Source organism: Motacilla alba, chromosome 1A, assembly GCF_015832195.1.
Source record: "Motacilla alba alba isolate MOTALB_02 chromosome 1A, Motacilla_alba_V1.0_pri, whole genome shotgun sequence".
Classification (NCBI taxonomy): Eukaryota; Metazoa; Chordata; class Aves; order Passeriformes; family Motacillidae; genus Motacilla; species Motacilla alba.
Genome location: NC_052031.1, coordinates 50,694,048 through 50,712,038, shown reverse-complemented (window position 1 = coordinate 50,712,038; position 17,991 = coordinate 50,694,048). Strand labels below are relative to the sequence as shown.

At 50.5% G+C, this 17,991-nt stretch overlaps 2 protein-coding genes across 3 annotated transcripts; both read right to left on the bottom strand.

The window, feature by feature from the left end:
* Window positions 1-935: 935 nt before the first annotated feature.
* Window positions 936-9,733, bottom strand: FOXRED2 (FAD dependent oxidoreductase domain containing 2). The gene is made up of 9 exons (XM_038154993.1): window positions 9,578-9,733; window positions 8,573-9,118; window positions 6,901-7,152; window positions 6,159-6,428; window positions 5,304-5,470; window positions 4,494-4,659; window positions 3,746-3,987; window positions 2,744-2,914; window positions 936-1,973 (listed from the first exon to the last, which is right to left on the bottom strand). The coding sequence occupies exons 2-9, from the start codon at window positions 9,094-9,096 to the stop codon at window positions 1,708-1,710; spliced, it is 2,058 nt and encodes a 685-aa protein (XP_038010921.1). The 5' UTR covers window positions 9,097-9,118; window positions 9,578-9,733; the 3' UTR covers window positions 936-1,707.
* Window positions 9,734-9,864: 131 nt separating this feature from the next.
* On the bottom strand, window positions 9,865-17,403 carry EIF3D (eukaryotic translation initiation factor 3 subunit D). 2 transcript variants are annotated; one of them, XM_038154994.1, is made up of 15 exons: window positions 17,285-17,403; window positions 16,851-16,984; window positions 16,571-16,616; window positions 16,049-16,185; window positions 15,865-15,950; window positions 15,314-15,386; window positions 15,063-15,178; window positions 14,721-14,853; window positions 14,007-14,154; window positions 13,642-13,772; window positions 13,110-13,195; window positions 12,754-12,883; window positions 12,147-12,289; window positions 11,030-11,310; window positions 9,865-10,023 (listed from the first exon to the last, which is right to left on the bottom strand). In XM_038154994.1, exons 2-15 carry the CDS (start codon window positions 16,971-16,973, stop codon window positions 10,010-10,012), a joined length of 1,647 nt encoding a protein of 548 aa, XP_038010922.1. In that variant the 5' UTR covers window positions 16,974-16,984; window positions 17,285-17,403; the 3' UTR covers window positions 9,865-10,009. The 2 variants fall into 2 exon arrangements, with proteins under 2 accessions (XP_038010922.1, XP_038010923.1); XM_038154995.1 differs by having other exon boundaries at window positions 15,063-15,175.
* Window positions 17,404-17,991: the final 588 nt, after the last annotated feature.

The window sequence follows — 17,991 nt, the reverse complement described above, 5'->3', positions numbered from 1 at the left end:
GACTGCTACTGACAGGCCGGCCGCCCTCCCAGCCGATTGGCAGTCGCCCGAGGAGCCGGGCACTTCCGATTGGCTGCCGTCCCTGTCTTTTAGGCCGCTTAGCCCCGCCCTTGGAGAGGGCTGGTGAGGTGTGTCACGTGGGGCGAACCCTGGCTGCTGATTGGCGGGAGAGCCCTCCAATGGGCGGAGCGGGCGCAGTACGCGCACGGTCCCGGTGCCGGTGCCGGTCCCTGCGGCTGGCGGCTCTCTGCAGCTCCAGGCTAGGCAAAGGGCTGCGAGCTGCACCTGCTTTGAGCTCTCCTGCAAGTGCACAGCTCTACAGTTCCCCAGACAGCAATGAACTCCGTTCCACAACGCGCCCGCACAGTTAGGGCACCGGGACCAACTTGCACCCCCTACACTCAGGGGTGACCACAGCCCAGCGCGGCCCAAGCGCCCCTCTCCAGCTGCATGTGAACAGGCACCATCTTCCAGCAGCAGCACTGCCTGCAGAGCCCAGCATTCTCAAAGACAGCAAGAACTCTGTCAGTTCCTTGACCTCTTCTGCTTCCCTGCCTCTCCAAGGAACTGGGGTTTAAGGAAACAGCAGCTGAATTCAAAGGACTGGGAGAGCTTTAGGTGCACATAAGGTACAGCTCCCCTCAGTTTGGAAGCAATAGTGTGTATTTTTCAAGAAGCTAGAGAGTTGGAAAACGTGTGAAGATAAAAGCCTGTTCCCTGTCACCCCTCCTCTATTTCCTAGAAATCACAGGGACATCATGAGGTCAAGCTCAAAACTGCTCGTTTTGCAACTCCAGGCCCATGGGAGGAGTCCACAGGGAGGTGACAGGCTGACAATGTGGCTGACAAGGGGAGCAGTAAAGTGTAGACAACCTCCCTGTCAGTCCCTCTAAAATCTCAAGGTGACTGGAGGGGAATAAAACACAGAAAGAGCATTTTAACAACATCAAACTTTCTTGATGGGACATAGTGCAAATAGGAGAAATACTGGTCATGCTTTATAAAAGACAGGCTAACCTTCTAGGCTGCTTGGTGTGGGAGAAAAAAACCCCATGAGGACAGCAGACCCAAACTCTTCAAGTCTCTGTGTCCCAGGAATTCTAAGCAAGCTACTCATCTGTCGTGGAGGAAAGAGTCCCTTGTAGTGTTCTCTGGGAAATTATAAATTATCTGACCTATACAGTAACTAAAAAAAGTCATCTTTCCCCACTCAAGCTACACAACTGCCCTAACTCAAATGCAGGAAAAATACCAGGAAGTTTGCCTGGAGTACCAATTCAGGATTCAATGCAGAAACAAATCTTCAAGTATACACAGCATACAGCATCCAGGGACCAGAGAGCCACAGGCTGTGAGCAGGCCACCTCTGAAGGGGGACGTGACATTCCTGCGCTCACTTCTGTGGCCTCTGTACGTCACTGCAGATACTGGTCAGTGAGATAAACGCCAACATTATCTTCAGGCAACTCTGAAATCTGCAAGGACAACATGGGAACCTCAGCATCACTGGGTTTTGGTCCCTCAATCCTTCAGAGTATGTTGCTTCTCTTTGTAACAGCAAGATCTGAGCAGGTCTTTGGCAAATCACGATCAGTGGGAGGCACGGGGATGGAAAAGGGACGCTGGAAAGGGCAGAATCCTGCTGTGGATCTCTGTTACACTACTGTCACAAGAGCACCTCTGGATTTCAGTGTGGAGCAAGAAAGGTTAAAGCTCATCCTTGGCATTAACAAGATGCTGCAGAGGATGACCCGGTATCCCATGATCTCTCATCAACTGCTCCTGTGACCCATCGTGGCTGTCAGGGGAGCTGTCATCTGAGAAGTCTGTTTGAGTGTAATCCTGCAGCAGCCCAGCCTGTACCGCATTCTGCCGGAGCTCCTGGCTCCCCACCAGTCCCTGCATTCGAACATACCCCTGCTGGCAGGAGGGAGGCAGCTTCTGATGGGTGAAGGCAAACAGAAAACAGGACTCTGCAGGGGAAAGGATCAAAAATTAGAGTCAGCAGAGATACCCTGTAGGGAAATACTCCCATAAACTATCAGGGACTTGCTCAAAACAAAAGGCAGAGAGGATGAGCAAAGATGGCTGGAGTTTCCCACACGGTACTCTTCCCTGGGTGGCAGCACAGTAATTGATGTAATTCTGCAGAGCTAAGGAGATGCAGAGGGGGATTCCCCAGTCTGCACACTGAGAGAAAAAGGAGCTGGATTTGAGCTTGCATCCATCTGGCATCCTCTTTGTGCTACAAGATGGCTTCCCTGTGTGCGCCACATGGGCTTCCTGCAGGAGGGTCCCACAGCAGTGTTAAGACCAGGAAGGGAGGCAGCAGAGGCTCTTCCCCTCTCACATCACAGCACTCCCACTGCCCATGGGAAAGCAATCCAATCACCAGTACATGAGATCTAGTACACAGTGGCACAAAGAAATGTTCAGATAATGAAGAAGAAAGGAAAGCTGCAGCTAGAAAAAGGATTGAACCCAACCTTATATGCCTTTCTCTAAATCCTGGCATGCCTGGGCCAGTCTTATTCTAATGGTGAACAAGAGCAAGGACTCTTTGGGAACATAGAACAGCACTTTGTACTATCTGGTGAGTGCATTGAGGAGGTGTGACTGACCGTGAGACACAAGCAGCTCACCACAGGGAGATCTCAGCTATTTGCAGAAGAGATCACTCCTGTCACTTGTTCCTCACATTGCTCCTCCTCTTCCTGCCACTTCGACCCTGTGCACAAATTACCTGCAAAGAAATTGCGCAGGTCTGTGCTGAGGCAGTTCTCCAAAAACCGCCTCAGCGGCAGGATGTGAGCATTCGGGGCTGTCCAGTCTGTCAGAAAGTCCTCCACAATGTGATGGATGGCATTTGGCCGGGGCAGAGGCCAGTCTGGGGGACGGAATCTCATCTCACGCTCTGCCAAGAGAACATTAAGGGAGTCTCTTAGAAGCAAAATGGCATTAAAAAGAGCTTGGGGAGTGGAAAGCAGCTGTGACAGCTGTTTCTGCTTTTGTCCTGACCTTTTAATCCGTTACTTTCATTTGCAATCCCCTCTGCTAGCTCTGTCCTCAACAGCCTGCCACTGCACAGCTGCCCTCTGTCCCTGCCTGTAGCATTCTTGTCATTTCACTCCTTTTCCCCCTGGGCAGGGACTGCCAGATGGCCTATGTTGTGTTTAATGCTGCTACCCATCATGCTTACTTCTGAGAAGGCAAGCTGGACCCTAACCCTAGGTTTCTGGAGATGAAGATTTCAACACACTCATTTCCCAAGGAAGTCCACCCTAAGCCTTCGCTGCCAGATAGAACACTCCTCTTCAAATCCTTGCCTTTGGCTTCCTCTCTGTCTGTGTGACCTCTCAGACCTGGGCCTGCCAGAGAGCAGCTTTCTCTTGGCAGCAAGATGGCCAAACAACACCCTCATCTGTCAGGTTCTGCAAAATTCACATAGGGTGCCAGCCAAGGGGAAGAACTGTTCCTCTTTTTGGCCATGGGGAAATTTCCATCATGCCTGTTTGTTCCTATTTTCAAACATGAGGTCTCTGGTACAACCCCCCACCCCCTATATCGGTCCTACGGATGGAACTTTCTTGCCAACTCTCAGATTCCTTTTCAGCTCACACAGTGGTGGGAGGTGTCTCACAGGAAGGGGGAATAGTGCTTTCAGGTACCACCCCCAACTCTGGCTCTGATTTATCTTTATCCCTCTTTGTTTTGGTTGTGTCACACAATTAGCAGGAAAGCTTACCTGTTGGGAGGTGTTTGTAATAGTAAATAACAGGGTGTAAAAAGTTGGACTGCCAGGCATGCTGCGCCTCTCCCACAGCACGGTTGTAGTAGAAGACATCCTTGTCAGCCCCAGAGAAATTCCTCCCATACTCCATGATAATGACAAAGAGCCCATTGCGAGCCTTTCTTCCTGTCTGCATTTCGAGCTCGGCCAGGACTCCAATAGGGTACTCTTCCAGGTATTCAAATGCTGTGGCATTCCTGTGAATTGAAAACACATCATCGGAATTTTCCACCAGAGAAAGCCAGCTGGGATACAACCCACCCTCAGCTGGTCAAGGCTAAAGCAAAAAAGTCATCAGATAGTAATTTTGTTTGGTCATTACTAATCTGAGCTGGACTTTATGCAGAGCTTATAAAGGCTGCAGATACTTTTACAAGACACCATTGTTTTCCTAGATTATGGGATTCTCCCTACAGTAGCACTGCTCAACAAAGTTTTTTCCTGGGGTCAGTAAAAGAGTACTACACCTCTGAGCCTAGAGGGAAGGTCTGGACCATTTCAGCCCTTTAAGAGGGAGAAACAGTCTGCACAATTGGGCACCAGTTGCAGCAGTAGTACAGGTTTGGGGTGGCTGTCTATGTGATGGTAACATCCTTGGGCAGGAACAGCACAATTGGTGTGGTGGCAACATGGGAGGCAGTGGTAAAGAAACAGAAATGAAATTATGGAGCACAGCGCTGGGACTAATTACTCACTCACTCACTCTCTCAGCAGTATGATGTCAGCCAGGACACTGAACATCTGGTAGAGGCCTGAGGCCTCATTTACCCTCTTGATGATGGAATTGGTCAGCTGTGTAACAGGGTAGATTGTGGATGGCCAGGGGACACCATGGTGACGGTTTTCCAATAGGCGATGGACTGCCCGAGCTAAGATATGGAGAGAAACAAAGACAGCTTATTTAACAACACAAGAGTATGCTTTAAGAAATCCAATCTCTGCGCTGCAGCAGGACACAATAAACAACCTTTACAGCTCCTCCATGCTCAGGATCTCCCACCCCAATCGCTGGTAACTGCAGTGGAGATGCCCTCGGAAAGCTGATGTGATGCTAAGTGGTGGGGGAGGGGGCGGGGAGGGTCCCTGATGATATTTCATTACTTCTCAGCAGTCCTTTAATGATAAGGATGGCTACACACACATAAAGAAGGAAATTCTCTCTACTGCCCACAGCTGCTGGGTTTTAACTCTACAGCACAGACCTCTCACCCACAGCATGTCACAGAGCAGAGCGTCTGGCAGGAAGAAATCTATTGTGTTACATAAATAACAGACAGTGGGCAAGAGAGACAAGACAAAACAAAGACAGACAACCAAAAACTTCATATATGACCCCAAGTCACTTCTCCTCCACTTCAGATGATGCAGCTGCAACTTGACTGTGTTTTGTCCTTTTTATTGCCAGAACAAGACTAAGACTTCCTTAACTCTTTCCAGCAGTAAGCTATGGATTGTTCCATTGAAGGGAGGAACAATTTCCACCTCTGCCCTTTCTGTATACCCCAGTACTCACTTGTATACCGGAATCCATGGATGAAGCCCCCAGCAGATTTCCTGAAGTCAACTGAATGGCTAGCAGTGCCAAGAACAAAGAGCCCCCGAGTGCCTCTAGACTCGTAGCTGGGTTTGATTTGAGGATACTTCTTAATATTCCCTTTTCCTGGCATCATTCTCAGGGATCTGGTATGCAAAAGAGAAGAGCAGGCTATCAGGAAGGACAGGAGTAGAAAAATAAAAAGGGTTTCTGATACACATTATTTTGCAGCCACTGCAAGATTCTGCTTCATACCCCTGCTGCCTTCAGTGGCGTTTACTACTAAAATAAGGATCTTTGGAGGATAAGGGTATTCATCTCAAGATAGCCCTGGACAAAGTCTAATTCTCAGCTGAGCCACTAACAATGAATTTTGGAAGACAGTGAAGTTAGCAATATCATTTTCAACTGCAGGATCTACCAAGGTGGAATGAAGGTAATTTTTTTTTTCCCAGACAAAACCTTTTTGGAGCGATCTGCACCTTTATCATCCTCATTTCAGAAAAAAACCCCAAACATTGCTAGCCTTCTCCATGTGATCTGGCAGGTCAGGATGTTAAGTTCTAACGGTACAAGCTTTTCTGTGCCACTCAGGTCTCAGTGCTCCCATCGGCACAGCCTTAAAGCCTGTTGGTCAGAGGGCAGTGACACACATTCCCACTGGGACACAGCCCTACCTGCAGGATAAACAAAGGACTGTGCAGCACCAAGCAGCTCAGAGCACACGGAGATCCAAACAATGCTGCCAGGAGAAGACCTGTTCTTCCTTTTCATCCCTACTCAGGCCCTTCAGCCTAAATACCTCTTTTCATGGAGATCCTGGTTGTCCCTCACCTATTATAGATAGAGAAGTCAAACTTCCAGCCCAGGCAGCGGATGACACGGTCGTAAGGTGCACGGGTGGCAAAATTGTCCAGTTCATCCTGAGGGAGGGTGATGGAGTCGATGCCTGCGCTGATGTTCCTGTTCTCCAAGTAGAACCGCAGTGTGATGTGCAGCTTTCCCTTTTTGTCCTTAACAATAGCCAGATCTTCCAGATCACCCTCCAGAAGCCCATCCAGAGATTTCAGCTGGTAGGTGTCCAGCAGGCCGTTGTTAATTGCTCTATGGAAAATACAAGAATGTAAAGAAGAGAAGTTCTGTCTTAGCTGCTGAAAGTGGGATCATTCATCAGGCATCCCAACTCCTCTTCAGTGTAAGGGTTATCCCCAGAGCCTCAGGCTCACAGGAACAGCAGAGGTAACATAGCCTCGCTGTCCTTGCAGGGTGTAGCCAACCTCCCAACTTTCCTCTGTAAATGGAAGCAAGGGAATAACTTGAGAGCCAATACATTTTAAAGATTATAGTTTCCAAGTGTTTGTATTTTAGGTCCTAAAAAGCTCTCACCAAGCCTCTGTGTTCAGCAACTGCAACCTGGATTGCTTTAAAGCAAGGTCCTGCAGACAGCCCCATACTTCCCCTATGGCCCCCATGACCACAGCACCAGTCCAGCCTGTCGCCTGGGAAAGAGTTGATTCTCCTTGTTTATATTCCAGCTGTGTTAGAAACAGGAACAGGAACAGGAACAGTTCCTTACCTCAGATCCCCGACGTAGTGGGTGGCCCAAGAGAGGCGCACGCGGGACCGGCTCACCATGTGGATGAAATTCGTGACACCCAGGATGTTCTCCGCTGTCTCGAAGGCCGAGTTCCCTCGGCCCAAGATCAACACAGTTTGGCCAGCGAAGTCCTCCGGGTTGATGGATACAGTCTCATAACCCTCAACATACTCTGAGCCAGGAAAGTTTACCACATTGGGAACCCACGTCCCAGAAGCAACCAACAAAGAGCTGCAAGAACAGGGATAGCACATGGAAATGCAGGAATTTCAGGCAAGGGGCTCCATCTCCTCATTCCTTCCTCCTCCCACTGTGGCTGCAATGTGACCCCCACTGTGACACTAGACCAGCTGCAAAGGCCATGGTTTCAAGAGAAACCTCTACCTAGCTTCAACTAATGACCTGCTCCTGTGTTCCCTATCCTTAGGACAACTAGGAACACTGTTATATATAGCAACAGTCAGTGTGGGTGCTGAATATATGCATCTCCCTCGCCTGTTCATGAATGCAACTTCTACTCATATGAACTCACTAACAGTATCACAGGTTGATTATATGTTGCATAAAAATTACTTTGATTTAAAATTTGAATTGACACTTGGCAGAGCAGAAGTCATTTTTAAGACAGGAAATAGTTTCGATATTTTGAAATGTAACTGCCAGTCATAAAAACACATTAGCAAATCACTAATTGTTGACACCAAAAATAACTACAGTCATCTTTTTATATCACTCCATAAGAGCTTTTACTTGAATTTTGAGGAAGTTTTTGTGACTTAAATGGAAGCAGCAGGCAGCTGAGGCAAGCAGTACTGCCTGCTGTCCCAGCCTTGCTTACACAGCGTCCCGAGAGCAACTCGCTTGCGGTACGTGGGTGTCCGGGATTGCCTTCTGTCCCCATGGAGCCTGCCAGCAGCACACCGGCAAGTGACAGCCAGCACGACCTGCTGTCGTAGAGCTGAGGCTCTCAGGAGAGGTGACAGATATACTCCATATGTTCACACGAGTAACTTTGAGGTTTTTAGGAATGGAGCTCAGTGGTCGTACGGGATACACACACACAAATAGGACGAGTGGAAGGGGAATTCAGCGACCAGCAGCCCTGAGGGTTATTTCTCACAGTCCTTGCCCCTCCCCCAAAAAATTCCCCACTTTCCTCTGCTTCCCCCCCACCCCCACCTGTTCCAGCTCTGTGCCAGCCAAGGGCTTCACTTGTTTGGGACACACCTCTGAGCACATGCGGGGAAAACAGGAGCAAGATGTCACTGCTCTGACTCAATCCAGTTTGTAATAAAGGCAGTGTTGGCTGTGACTACAACTGCATTACTTTTTTCACAGACAGCAATTATCTAGTGATAAAACAAAAGTGACTTCAAGCATACTTATCAAGGACAGCCGCTGAGTGATGGCCATGGCAGCCAATTTGTGTCTGCCCTCCCAACCTCCTCAGCTGCCCAAAGCAAAACACTGCTCGTGAAAGGCAATGCCTTCCCAGGAGCAGTTATTCCACCCAACCACCTGCCAATCCCTAAAAAATGTTTTCCGCCCCTGATGGTGATTAAGGTTGTAAGAGGCTGGGAACTCGGAGATACTCATGCCTCAAAAGGGCAAAACTCTGAACTGCATGTTAAGCCTCAGGTTTGCCCATTACCTGCACTTGTAGTTCTTCCTGTCCTGGTCAGTCAGGAGAAAATAATGGCCGTTCCAGGCCTGCTCATTCTTCTCCAATGTCACATGGATGACGGCTGTGTTGTACTGAACCCGCAGCTTCAGCAGGGAAGCAAAGTCCTCCAGGTAACGCACCATCGTGTCAGCGTTGGGGAAGAAGTCGCGAGAGTAGCGTCGGAAAAGCAGCCGCCGGTCGTGGCTGAGGAGCGAATTCCAGTCGTGGCGGAGGTTAAACTCGCTGTTGGACTTGCCCGTGTACTGCTTGTTGATGCTGATGAGTTTGCGGTGCCGAGGGTAGAGCGCGAAGAAGCTGCCGGGAGCATGGCTCCGCTCAAAGACGATGTAGTCCCGGCCGGCTTGCTGGAGGAAATAGGCCGCCTGCAAGCCCGCGGGGCCGGCCCCGATGACGCAGTAGTCGTGGTAGAGGAACGTGGCACCGCTCACCCGGTACAGGCCGCTGGCGTACAGGACCACCCCCAGGAGCGTCCCGCAGACCGCCGGGGCCATGGCGGGGCTGGCGAGGCCGGCCCTGAAGGGACGAGGACCGAGAGGCGTCACCCCATGGGCTGCAGCCTCCCCACATGAGACCCCCGACACCCCCAGTCGTCGCCCAGAGGCGGCCGCCATGCCGCCCCCACACAGGGTGGGGTGTTGGGGCAGGGCCCTGCTCCCTGCCAGCCAATAGCAGCAGGGGTCCCGGGCCTTCCAGCCAATGGACGCACAGCGGCCCCCGCCACACCACACAGGTGGCGAGGTGGGGCAGCACCTGTGGACTGCTGGTCGCGAGCGCCTCAGCGACCCACCAGCCAATAGGGACGGGAGGCGCAGCGCCCCAGCCAATGGGAGATGGGGTGCCCAGCGCTGCCCTCGCGCCCCCGCCAATACGGTCCCGGCCCCGATGCCCCCGCCAAACAGCGCACGAGGCGCAGCGCACGTGACGCGCGGGGCCGCCGCCGCCCGCCCGGACCCGTCCCGCCCGGGGCCTCACCTGCAGCATGGAGCTCCCGCCGCTCCGCTCCTCCCGCTCCACTCCCTCCTCCTTCCCGCGCCGCCCGGGCAGGGCGGGACGGGTACGGCGCTGCCTCCCGCCTGCTGCGGGGGCGAGCAAGGGGGGCGGTGCGCTCCCCGCACCACGTGACGCCGCCACCGCCGCCGGCACCATGGCGGCGCGCGCACCACGTGTCCGGGGGCGGGCGGCGCTTAAAGGGGCAGGCGCGGGCCGGAGCCGTGACCGCGGGGGACACCCGACCCAGGCATACACACACAGACAGCGCCGGCAGTCGGCAAAATCAACTTTATTCCGCTTTCCCCCCGTTAAAGATCGATGTGCAGCACAGCGGGGGCAAAGGCACAGTCACAGCCCATCCCCCGGGACCGGGGCTGCCCGGGCACTGCAGCCCCTAGGTGCTGGTTGCAGGGTTCAGCTTTCTTCCTCTGAAAAAGAAGAGAAACAAGAAATTAAGTGAATGCAGCTGGGGAAAGAAAACCCCAAAATTAAGCCCTCGCTATCAAGGAAATGCCACAAGGAACACAAAAAACCAAGGCTGCCACTTTGATTTACAACTGTCTCTTTGCCTCTGTCCAGCTTCCCAACAAACCTGCCCATCAGCCAAGACCACACACTCGTCATACACAATTTACATTCCTAAGCAAATGATGCAGCAACCCAACTAACATTCCCATAATAAAATCCAGAGCAGCCAGGCTAAGCTTACAGCCTAAAAATAACCTGGGAGATATTTTTCCTATCACAGAAGCAAGAGCTCTAGGATAAATGGCTTCCCCCTGTCAGTGGAGCACCCACAGATCTCACATTAGAGATGGTTTTAGGCAGCAAAGGGAAGGCAGCAGCTGTCCACTGGGCACTACTGACCCTCCAAAACTCATATCCAGACCAGCCAGTGACTGCTCAGCTTCAAGAGTCACTTCAGAAAAGCGCTCACCACATTCCCTCAATTGTGCTCTGTCACCACACGTTTTAAATGTGTCACCTTATAGTCACTGCAATTTCTAAAACTGCAGTCAAAAAATATCTCAGTACCAACAGAAATTAGCACACACCCACTCCTGCAGACCTTGGGGCCGCTGAATGAAGGGCTTCTTGGCAGGCTTCGTTCTGCCAGACAGTGCACTGGATCTGGGACCTCCCCCCAAACCCTCCCCCTGCTAAAAATCAGTCCTCATAAAGTATCTGTACAGAGGCACAATATCTGCATTTCTAACTCTGCGCTGTTTTTCTTCCAGCTGAGTACTCGCAATGTCACCCTCACATTTTCAACAGAGTCCCATCCTTGGGACCACACATTCTCCAGTCTCGTTCCTCTCCTGCCATTGCACTGGTCAGATCTGACCCTCAGCTCTCGTCTTCATCATACATCACCCCTTTTCATCCAGACTAGTACATTACTTCAAAGCATAAAGCACCAAAAATGCTACAAACCTTCCTCTTCCTCTTCTTCCTCCTCATCCTCCTCATCTTCATCAGAGCTGAAGGTGCCATCAGGCAAGCTGTAGATGCGGATCACCTGCTTGTTGGGGTCCTTGAGGATGAGGTACTTCCCCTCATCCAGCTTCATGCAGATGTCAATGACGCATCGCAGGATGCCCCAGGCGTTCTCTATGCTCAGATTAATCTGGCTGGCAAATTCATTTGGCTTGAACTGCTGTGTGCCCAGGATCACGTGGCGGGCAGAATCCTTCACATGATAACGGGATACATACCTAGGGGGCAGGAAGAAACCAGAGGGGTATCAGGAGATTACACCCAGACAGCAGAACACCGGCAAGAAAAGCAGTGTGATCATCTTATTTTTGTTTTCTGGGCTAAAAAATCCTAATACTCCAACACTGAAAGCTAAGAGGATTTCCTGGCTACAAACTGTCAATCTACAATGCACCTGGAAATCCTCAAATCGGATGGAGAGGTACAAAAGATAAAGAAGAATTAGCCTCACAAATAAAATTAAGAAATAGCTCGATTAGCCGGGAGTTTGCAATGAAAAAGATGGAAAATAAATCCTGTGTCTGTGGATGGAACTGAGGGTTGCAGAACCACTAGAACTTATATAGCAAAAGCCTCTTGTTCATTATCTACAGTACTCAACTGATTTTAAGCTGACAGTTTAAAAAACACTGTGGCTATATCTCCCCCCCCCACTTAATTTCTCAGTACAGGGCACTGAGGATCTCAGTCAGATTCCTGACAGGCACCACTGTCACTGTACACACAGTGACAGTAAGTAATACTGTCACTTTATGTACAGTGACAGTAAATACAGTCACTGTATTTATTTCCCTTGTTGGTGATCACAGCAAAGATGCTGAGTGCCCACACAGGCCACCTGTCCTTCGTGTGTGGGGTCAGTCAAAGCTGGATGCTGAGAGGAAGCAGCTTACACCAAGGTTGGTGCACTCACCACAAGCTCTCCTTCCTAGGCCACTCAAACACTGGGTGATTTTAGGATAACTTGTTCTGTAAATTCTTCACTCAGACATACACCAAGTTTAATAATGGAAAATGCACCTGGAAGACATTCAGTGTGACCTGCCCCCCTTACCCGAGTTTAAGATACTCTGATCCAGCCAGCAGTGCACAGCATGTCCAGCGGGCCAGTTTGTAGCTGTTGTTCTTCAGCTCCGTGGCAATGACAGCCCCTCTCTGAGAGTCCAGCTTCTGGCGCCAGTCTACCCCATTGCAATACTGAGAGGAGAATCAGAACCAGGGTCAGCCTGACAAGCCAGCAGCAGCCATCTCCTCAGCCATCTTCACATAGGGAAGCTGCCTATCCTACTGTACCACGTGAGGGAATGTAAACTGCAGCCTACAGAGAAAGCTCTTGCACCAGGAAGGGAGAAATGCAAACAGCTGGGATTGCTGAAGATTTGTGGCACTGGTTAGAAGGGGTAGTTAGTGAGGAAAGAATTCTAAAGAGAACCGTAAGAACAGACTGGCTACTGTGCTGAACACCCAGGGAGACAAGAGGGCTCAAGCCAGCTACCTCACATTTAGGGGAGAATCTCATCAGCATTGCTGGTCCACCAAAGTTACACTCCTTAGTGGAATGTAACTCTGCCAGATGTTTGTCTCATCTTCCCTGCGGTACCTGGCATGTCAGGCAGCAGTGAAGCAGTTAGAGCTAGCTTGGGGATCCTGCTCTTCCTCACCCTCGAATCCCACTCGTTCAGTGTTTTGATGTTGATGAATGACACTTCTCCATTAGCTCCTGTCATCACTCCATCATGTTCACAGCGGACAATGAGATCTATATCATCTCCCAGCTTCCACCTTCGGTACCTGCCAGTAAACAATCCAGCTGGTTATTTCTGACCTCTGTTCTCTTCCAGATCCATGCAAGCATTCAGCAAAATCCTTTCCTCCTTTATCCTTTCACTGTGAGGCCATCCATGAATCCCTCTCAAGGTAAAGCTTCTATCAATAACACTCCCAGCCTATTTTGCCTCCATATCACACTGACATCCTGCCCTCTTGCCAAACCTGGGCATCAGAAATATCAACTTACCTGTATGCAACAGAGGCTACTTCATTTTTATCCATGTCATCCTCCACAAAGGGGTTTGGGTTGGGAAACTTGTACTTCTCCTTTCCCTGCAGATGAAAACAGCAGAGCATGTTAGGGGACAGCTTTCCTCTATTGGAAAAAAATTTTTTTACAGCAACAGTAGCTGATTTCCCTTATGTAAAGAAACACCAAAACATTAAGACAGCTGATGAAAGCCTCATGCCCACATTAGTCACAGTACTATAAGCAGTACTTGTACTGGCACTTAGGCTTCATTAAGTGTACTGAGAAACCTGTCTACATCATCAATGGGAGTAGGATGACTTTTCTGTGAAATCAAGGTGAAAACCTTTCTACAACAAAGTCACATTGCTCACCAGAAATAATCCCACGTCCTTGAAAACTGAAAGACCACTGGTATAACACAACTGTCAATTAAAATGCTTCTGTGCTGTATTAAAGAAGCCTTAATGAAGTCTCTTCTTGAGACTCTGGAATAGAGACCCCACTACTCATCACTGTTCCACCTTACCATCCTCAGGCACTGCTGGGAGAAGTTATGATTGATGTAGGTAGCTTCCATGGCCAGGTTGCGTGGAGAATTAAAAGAGTTGCCCTCTTCCTGTGGTGGTTCATTGGCTGTTTCACTCACTGTCAGGAGGTCTGGGAAGAAAACCAGATGCAAATGGTTACACTTGGGGGAGTACCTACGTCAGCTTTAGTGAATTTCTAGCCCCACATCAGAGCAGATCAATACTGAAGTTCCCCACACAGCTATCACATGTACTGCAGTAATAAGCTTGTTCAGGGGGCTCAGTGTGGACACCCAAATAAGCATGAAGAAAATTAGACCATATAGCTGCTGCAACAGAAATTCTTTTCAGGACTTTTCCTCACCAAAATCTGAGTTGTCCCTCTTGTCAAAGAAAAGCTTGGATCCAACTCTCTGGACAATGATGTCCCAGGAATAGACAGAACGAGTGCAGCTCATCAGTGTGGCCAGGATGGCATCTGTGGCAAACACATTCCCTTGTGTCTTGGCCAGCTGTGAATACAGGAGGAGGAGAAAACTGTTTCAGCAAAAAGAACAGATATCCCTTCTCTAGGTAGGACGAGAAGTGCTAGCAAACCAGATCACTGATTTCTTCTGCTCTTCTGACTGAGAAAGTGGTACTGGTGAGTACCCCACTGACTGCCAAACAAAGCGTAAGGTACTACCCAGCAATCCTGGCCCACTCTCACCCACACAAGGGGAAGGTAAGAAACTATTACAAAATGTTAATTCTGTTGGAAAATGCACAGCTTCTCACTGCAAATCAAGTCACAAGAGAGAAATGTCTTAGCCTTCCCCACCGCCAAAAGCAAGGCCCAAGGATGAAGTCTCTGATTTAAGTTTTCTTCCCAACACAGCTCAAGTACTGGTCTGCTTGCCCTTCCAGAATTTTAGCTTTGCCTTGGCCACTGCTCCTAACTCTGCATTAATCTAGCTCTGCCTTTCACCTACGAAAAATACTGGTACCAGCTACTGCTTCTTGCTTTTGCCCTTTGATCTGACGGTGACAGCTGGTCTCCAACAACGGAACACATTGAGTTTCACAAACTGGTGGATACCTTTCGGATAACTGGGTCATCCGTAGTGGTGACGGTATGGAAGATGCGCTTAATGCTCCTCAGGAGCTTCTCGTTCCTTGTTGTAATGCGGTCGAAGGCTTTGTCATAGTACTCTAGGGCTCCACAGCACTCTCTGCAAAGATAAGAGGACCATCTGGATTACCCCTCTTACAGATAACACCACTCATGAACCACACAGGGCCTGCTGGGTGTTCCACTACCTCCCCTTGGTTTTGGTACTTCAATGAGAACATTGGGACCAGGCAAGAGACCCTTGAGCTCCTGCTTTCCAAAAATCCAGTAACTTCCAGTAACAAGCAAAGGGCTGTCTTAGGAACTCACATGTCCTGTGGCTCTGACACCTCCAGATAGCGCATTTTCATCAGCCGAGGGAAATCCATCTCCTCCTTCACCTCCCAATCACTGCGAACTTCAACAGAGGAGTCACGAGGTTTCTGCTGTGCGGCCAGAGGTGGGACACGTACAGAGAGAAATGGAGACACATCAGGATTTGTGCAAGAGGAGCTGCCCTGTGAGTGCAGACACAGAAACCTAACCATCAGAGGGGGCACAATGCTCATCAGTTTGTCTACCTGTGATTTCTGGTCCCACTTCTGCCTCACTCCAAACTGCTTCTGAAACTTCTTCTGTAGGCGCAAACGATCTCTAAAATGACAAATGTGAGAAAAGCCGTGATTCCTATATGCCACAACCACTCCCCCACTTCCAAACTACTACCAGAGGAGCACTGCTTTCAGACACCGAGCTGCTGAAACATTTGTTGAGCCATCTGTTGATCAAGATGCCCGAGGCATTAAAAAGTCTGTTCTTTGCTCTGAGCAGCTCTTTATATAGTTTTACCTGAAGACCGAAATACAGTTTTCAGAAAGGTTATTCTCTCTTTAGAATGCCACCATTACTTTCTAAACATAACTAAAAAATTCTCCTAAATTATTAAGTAGCCATTTGAAATCCATGCTTTTAAGTACTACTGACACTAGAAGAACACTGGACTCAAAACATCCTGAAATTCTTTGCTGACCGTTTGCTCCAGCAGATTCTGTTACTGTAAGTTTGCAAATTCATCAACAATATGTTCACACACTCCAACCTGAGCTCGGTATGCTCGTCTCTGCAGCCTCACCTCTCCTTCTGCTTGGCACTCTTTGGCAGCGTCTGCATGCTGAACTGCAGCATGTTCCGACGGTCCTTGTCTCTCCGAAGGTTCCTCTGCAGAAATGACAGAAAAAAATAGGAACACGCTTCAGTTGGGAAGAATCCTGTGCTGCTGAAGCTCCCCTCTGATCCTGTCTCCGAGCACACGCTACCTGTGCAAACCTCATGCGGTTCCTCTGGTACGCTGTTTTCTGCGTCCGGGCCGTGTCCACCAGCTGGAAGCTGGTCTCATCCTCCTCGTGGAAATAGGCATATTGGCTCCCGCCACCGAACTGTGACGAGTACTTGTCTGGAAATAAAACAAAGCATCTCAGCACCAAGGTCCTAAAAAAAAATCCTGATGCTTTGTCTCTTTCTCTCCCCAGCTCCCTTCACCTAAGTCTGATATCTATACTGGGACTCCTGCCTTACACCTGCACGTCTGCTCCCCCCCCACACCTCCCTTACGAGCCCGGGTACTAAGGCCGTACAAAAACCCAGAGTAAGCCCCAGGGACAGGGAGAGCCCCACAGAGCTCTCCCAAGGGTAAAGCATGCTTCCTAAAGTAAGCTGCCTGTCTTGCTGAGGTGTGCGGATAATTACAGGGTGGGTGTGAGACATGAAAGCAGGAATGACGCTTAGAAGGAAACTTTGCAGAAAATAAACCCCAGGAACAGCCAGCAGACCACACGTACTTGTGTATCTTTTATCCTGGTATGTGGCTCCTGTCCAATCGGCCACCTAAGAACGATCATAAACAGTCAAAAATAAGTATTAACACAACATATGCTCCAGGTCTAATCCTTCTGACTCCCACCTCTGCCTGCCAGCTCTGCTAGGTGTTCACAGTGTCAGGACACACTGCCAAGGGTGCCAGAGGAGCAGCCAGGGTAACAAAAGCAATCACGGGAGGCAGTGTGCGGGAGCGGGGGGCGGAAGGGCCCCGGAGCTCACGGCCCAGCACAGCACAGGTACCTTGCCCAGGCGGTCTCCTTTGCTGAAGGGCTGGTACGGCATGTCCTTGAACTGCTCGGGCACAGCACACGGGCCCCAGCCGGAGGGGTTGTCCTGGATCACGGGTGCCACAAACTTCGCCATTTTTTAATTTTCTAAAGGTGAAAAAATGAAAAAAAAAACCCTCTCAAACCCTCAGCTGCCGCACGGTGTGGCACCGAGACCTGAGGCCTCGCTTCGGCAAAAGCCACCGCCAAGGGAAGGCGCCTCCGCCAACTAGGCCCGGGGAGGAAGGAAGGGTCCCGGTGGGCGCTGCGTGTGCCGGGGAGGGGCGGGGACGCGGCCCCACCGGAACCGGCGGGAGCGGCGGGGCGGGGCCGGGGGGTCTCGGTAGGCGCGGGAGGTGCCGGCGCGGCAGGCGAGCGGCTCCGGTGCGACTCCAGCGCCTCCCTCACCTGCGCGGCCCCGGCGCGGTCCCGATGGCGGCGGATCCGGCGGCGGATCCCGGAGCGGCTCCGGCGGCGGCGGCGGCGGGCGGGGAAAGGGCCGCGCGCAGCCCCGGCGCGCCCTTCGCGTCAGCGCCGCGCGACGGCAGCGCCCTGTCGTAAAAGCAGGAAACCGCCAACCCCCGGAAAAGCGAGCAGCCGGCGCGGATGCCGTAGAGCGGCAGCGGTGTCGCAAAATGTCAACCGTTCAGGAATTTTCTCAAGGGAAGATGTTCATTGATGTTTGATCTTTGTGTACTTTCAGCTCTGATCAACAAGAAAAGAGGATTAATCTGTGAAACAGGAGCTAACAAACAAGCTCCAAGTGATGTCCAGGTGTTAGAAAGAGGAATTACTTGACAGTAGAACTGCCCTGTTAAGGTTTAGGGATCAGTGTTTTTCAGTGACCTCAGGGGAGGTTAACAAAGCTTGGGAAGAGGGACGTACCAGATAGTGGACGCAAAGAATGCAGAATTTACAAGCCACTAAAACATTTGGCAGAACCCCCAAGGTAAGGAAGAAACTAATAAAGACAGCTCAGCAACTGTGCTGAATCAGCTCCAGCAGAGTAAAAGGTAATGCTGGCAGGGGGAGATCATGGCCACTGACCCAAGAAACCACCGACTCGAAAGGAGAGAGACACTGAGCATGCAGACTAATTAGCATGAGCAGGGAGA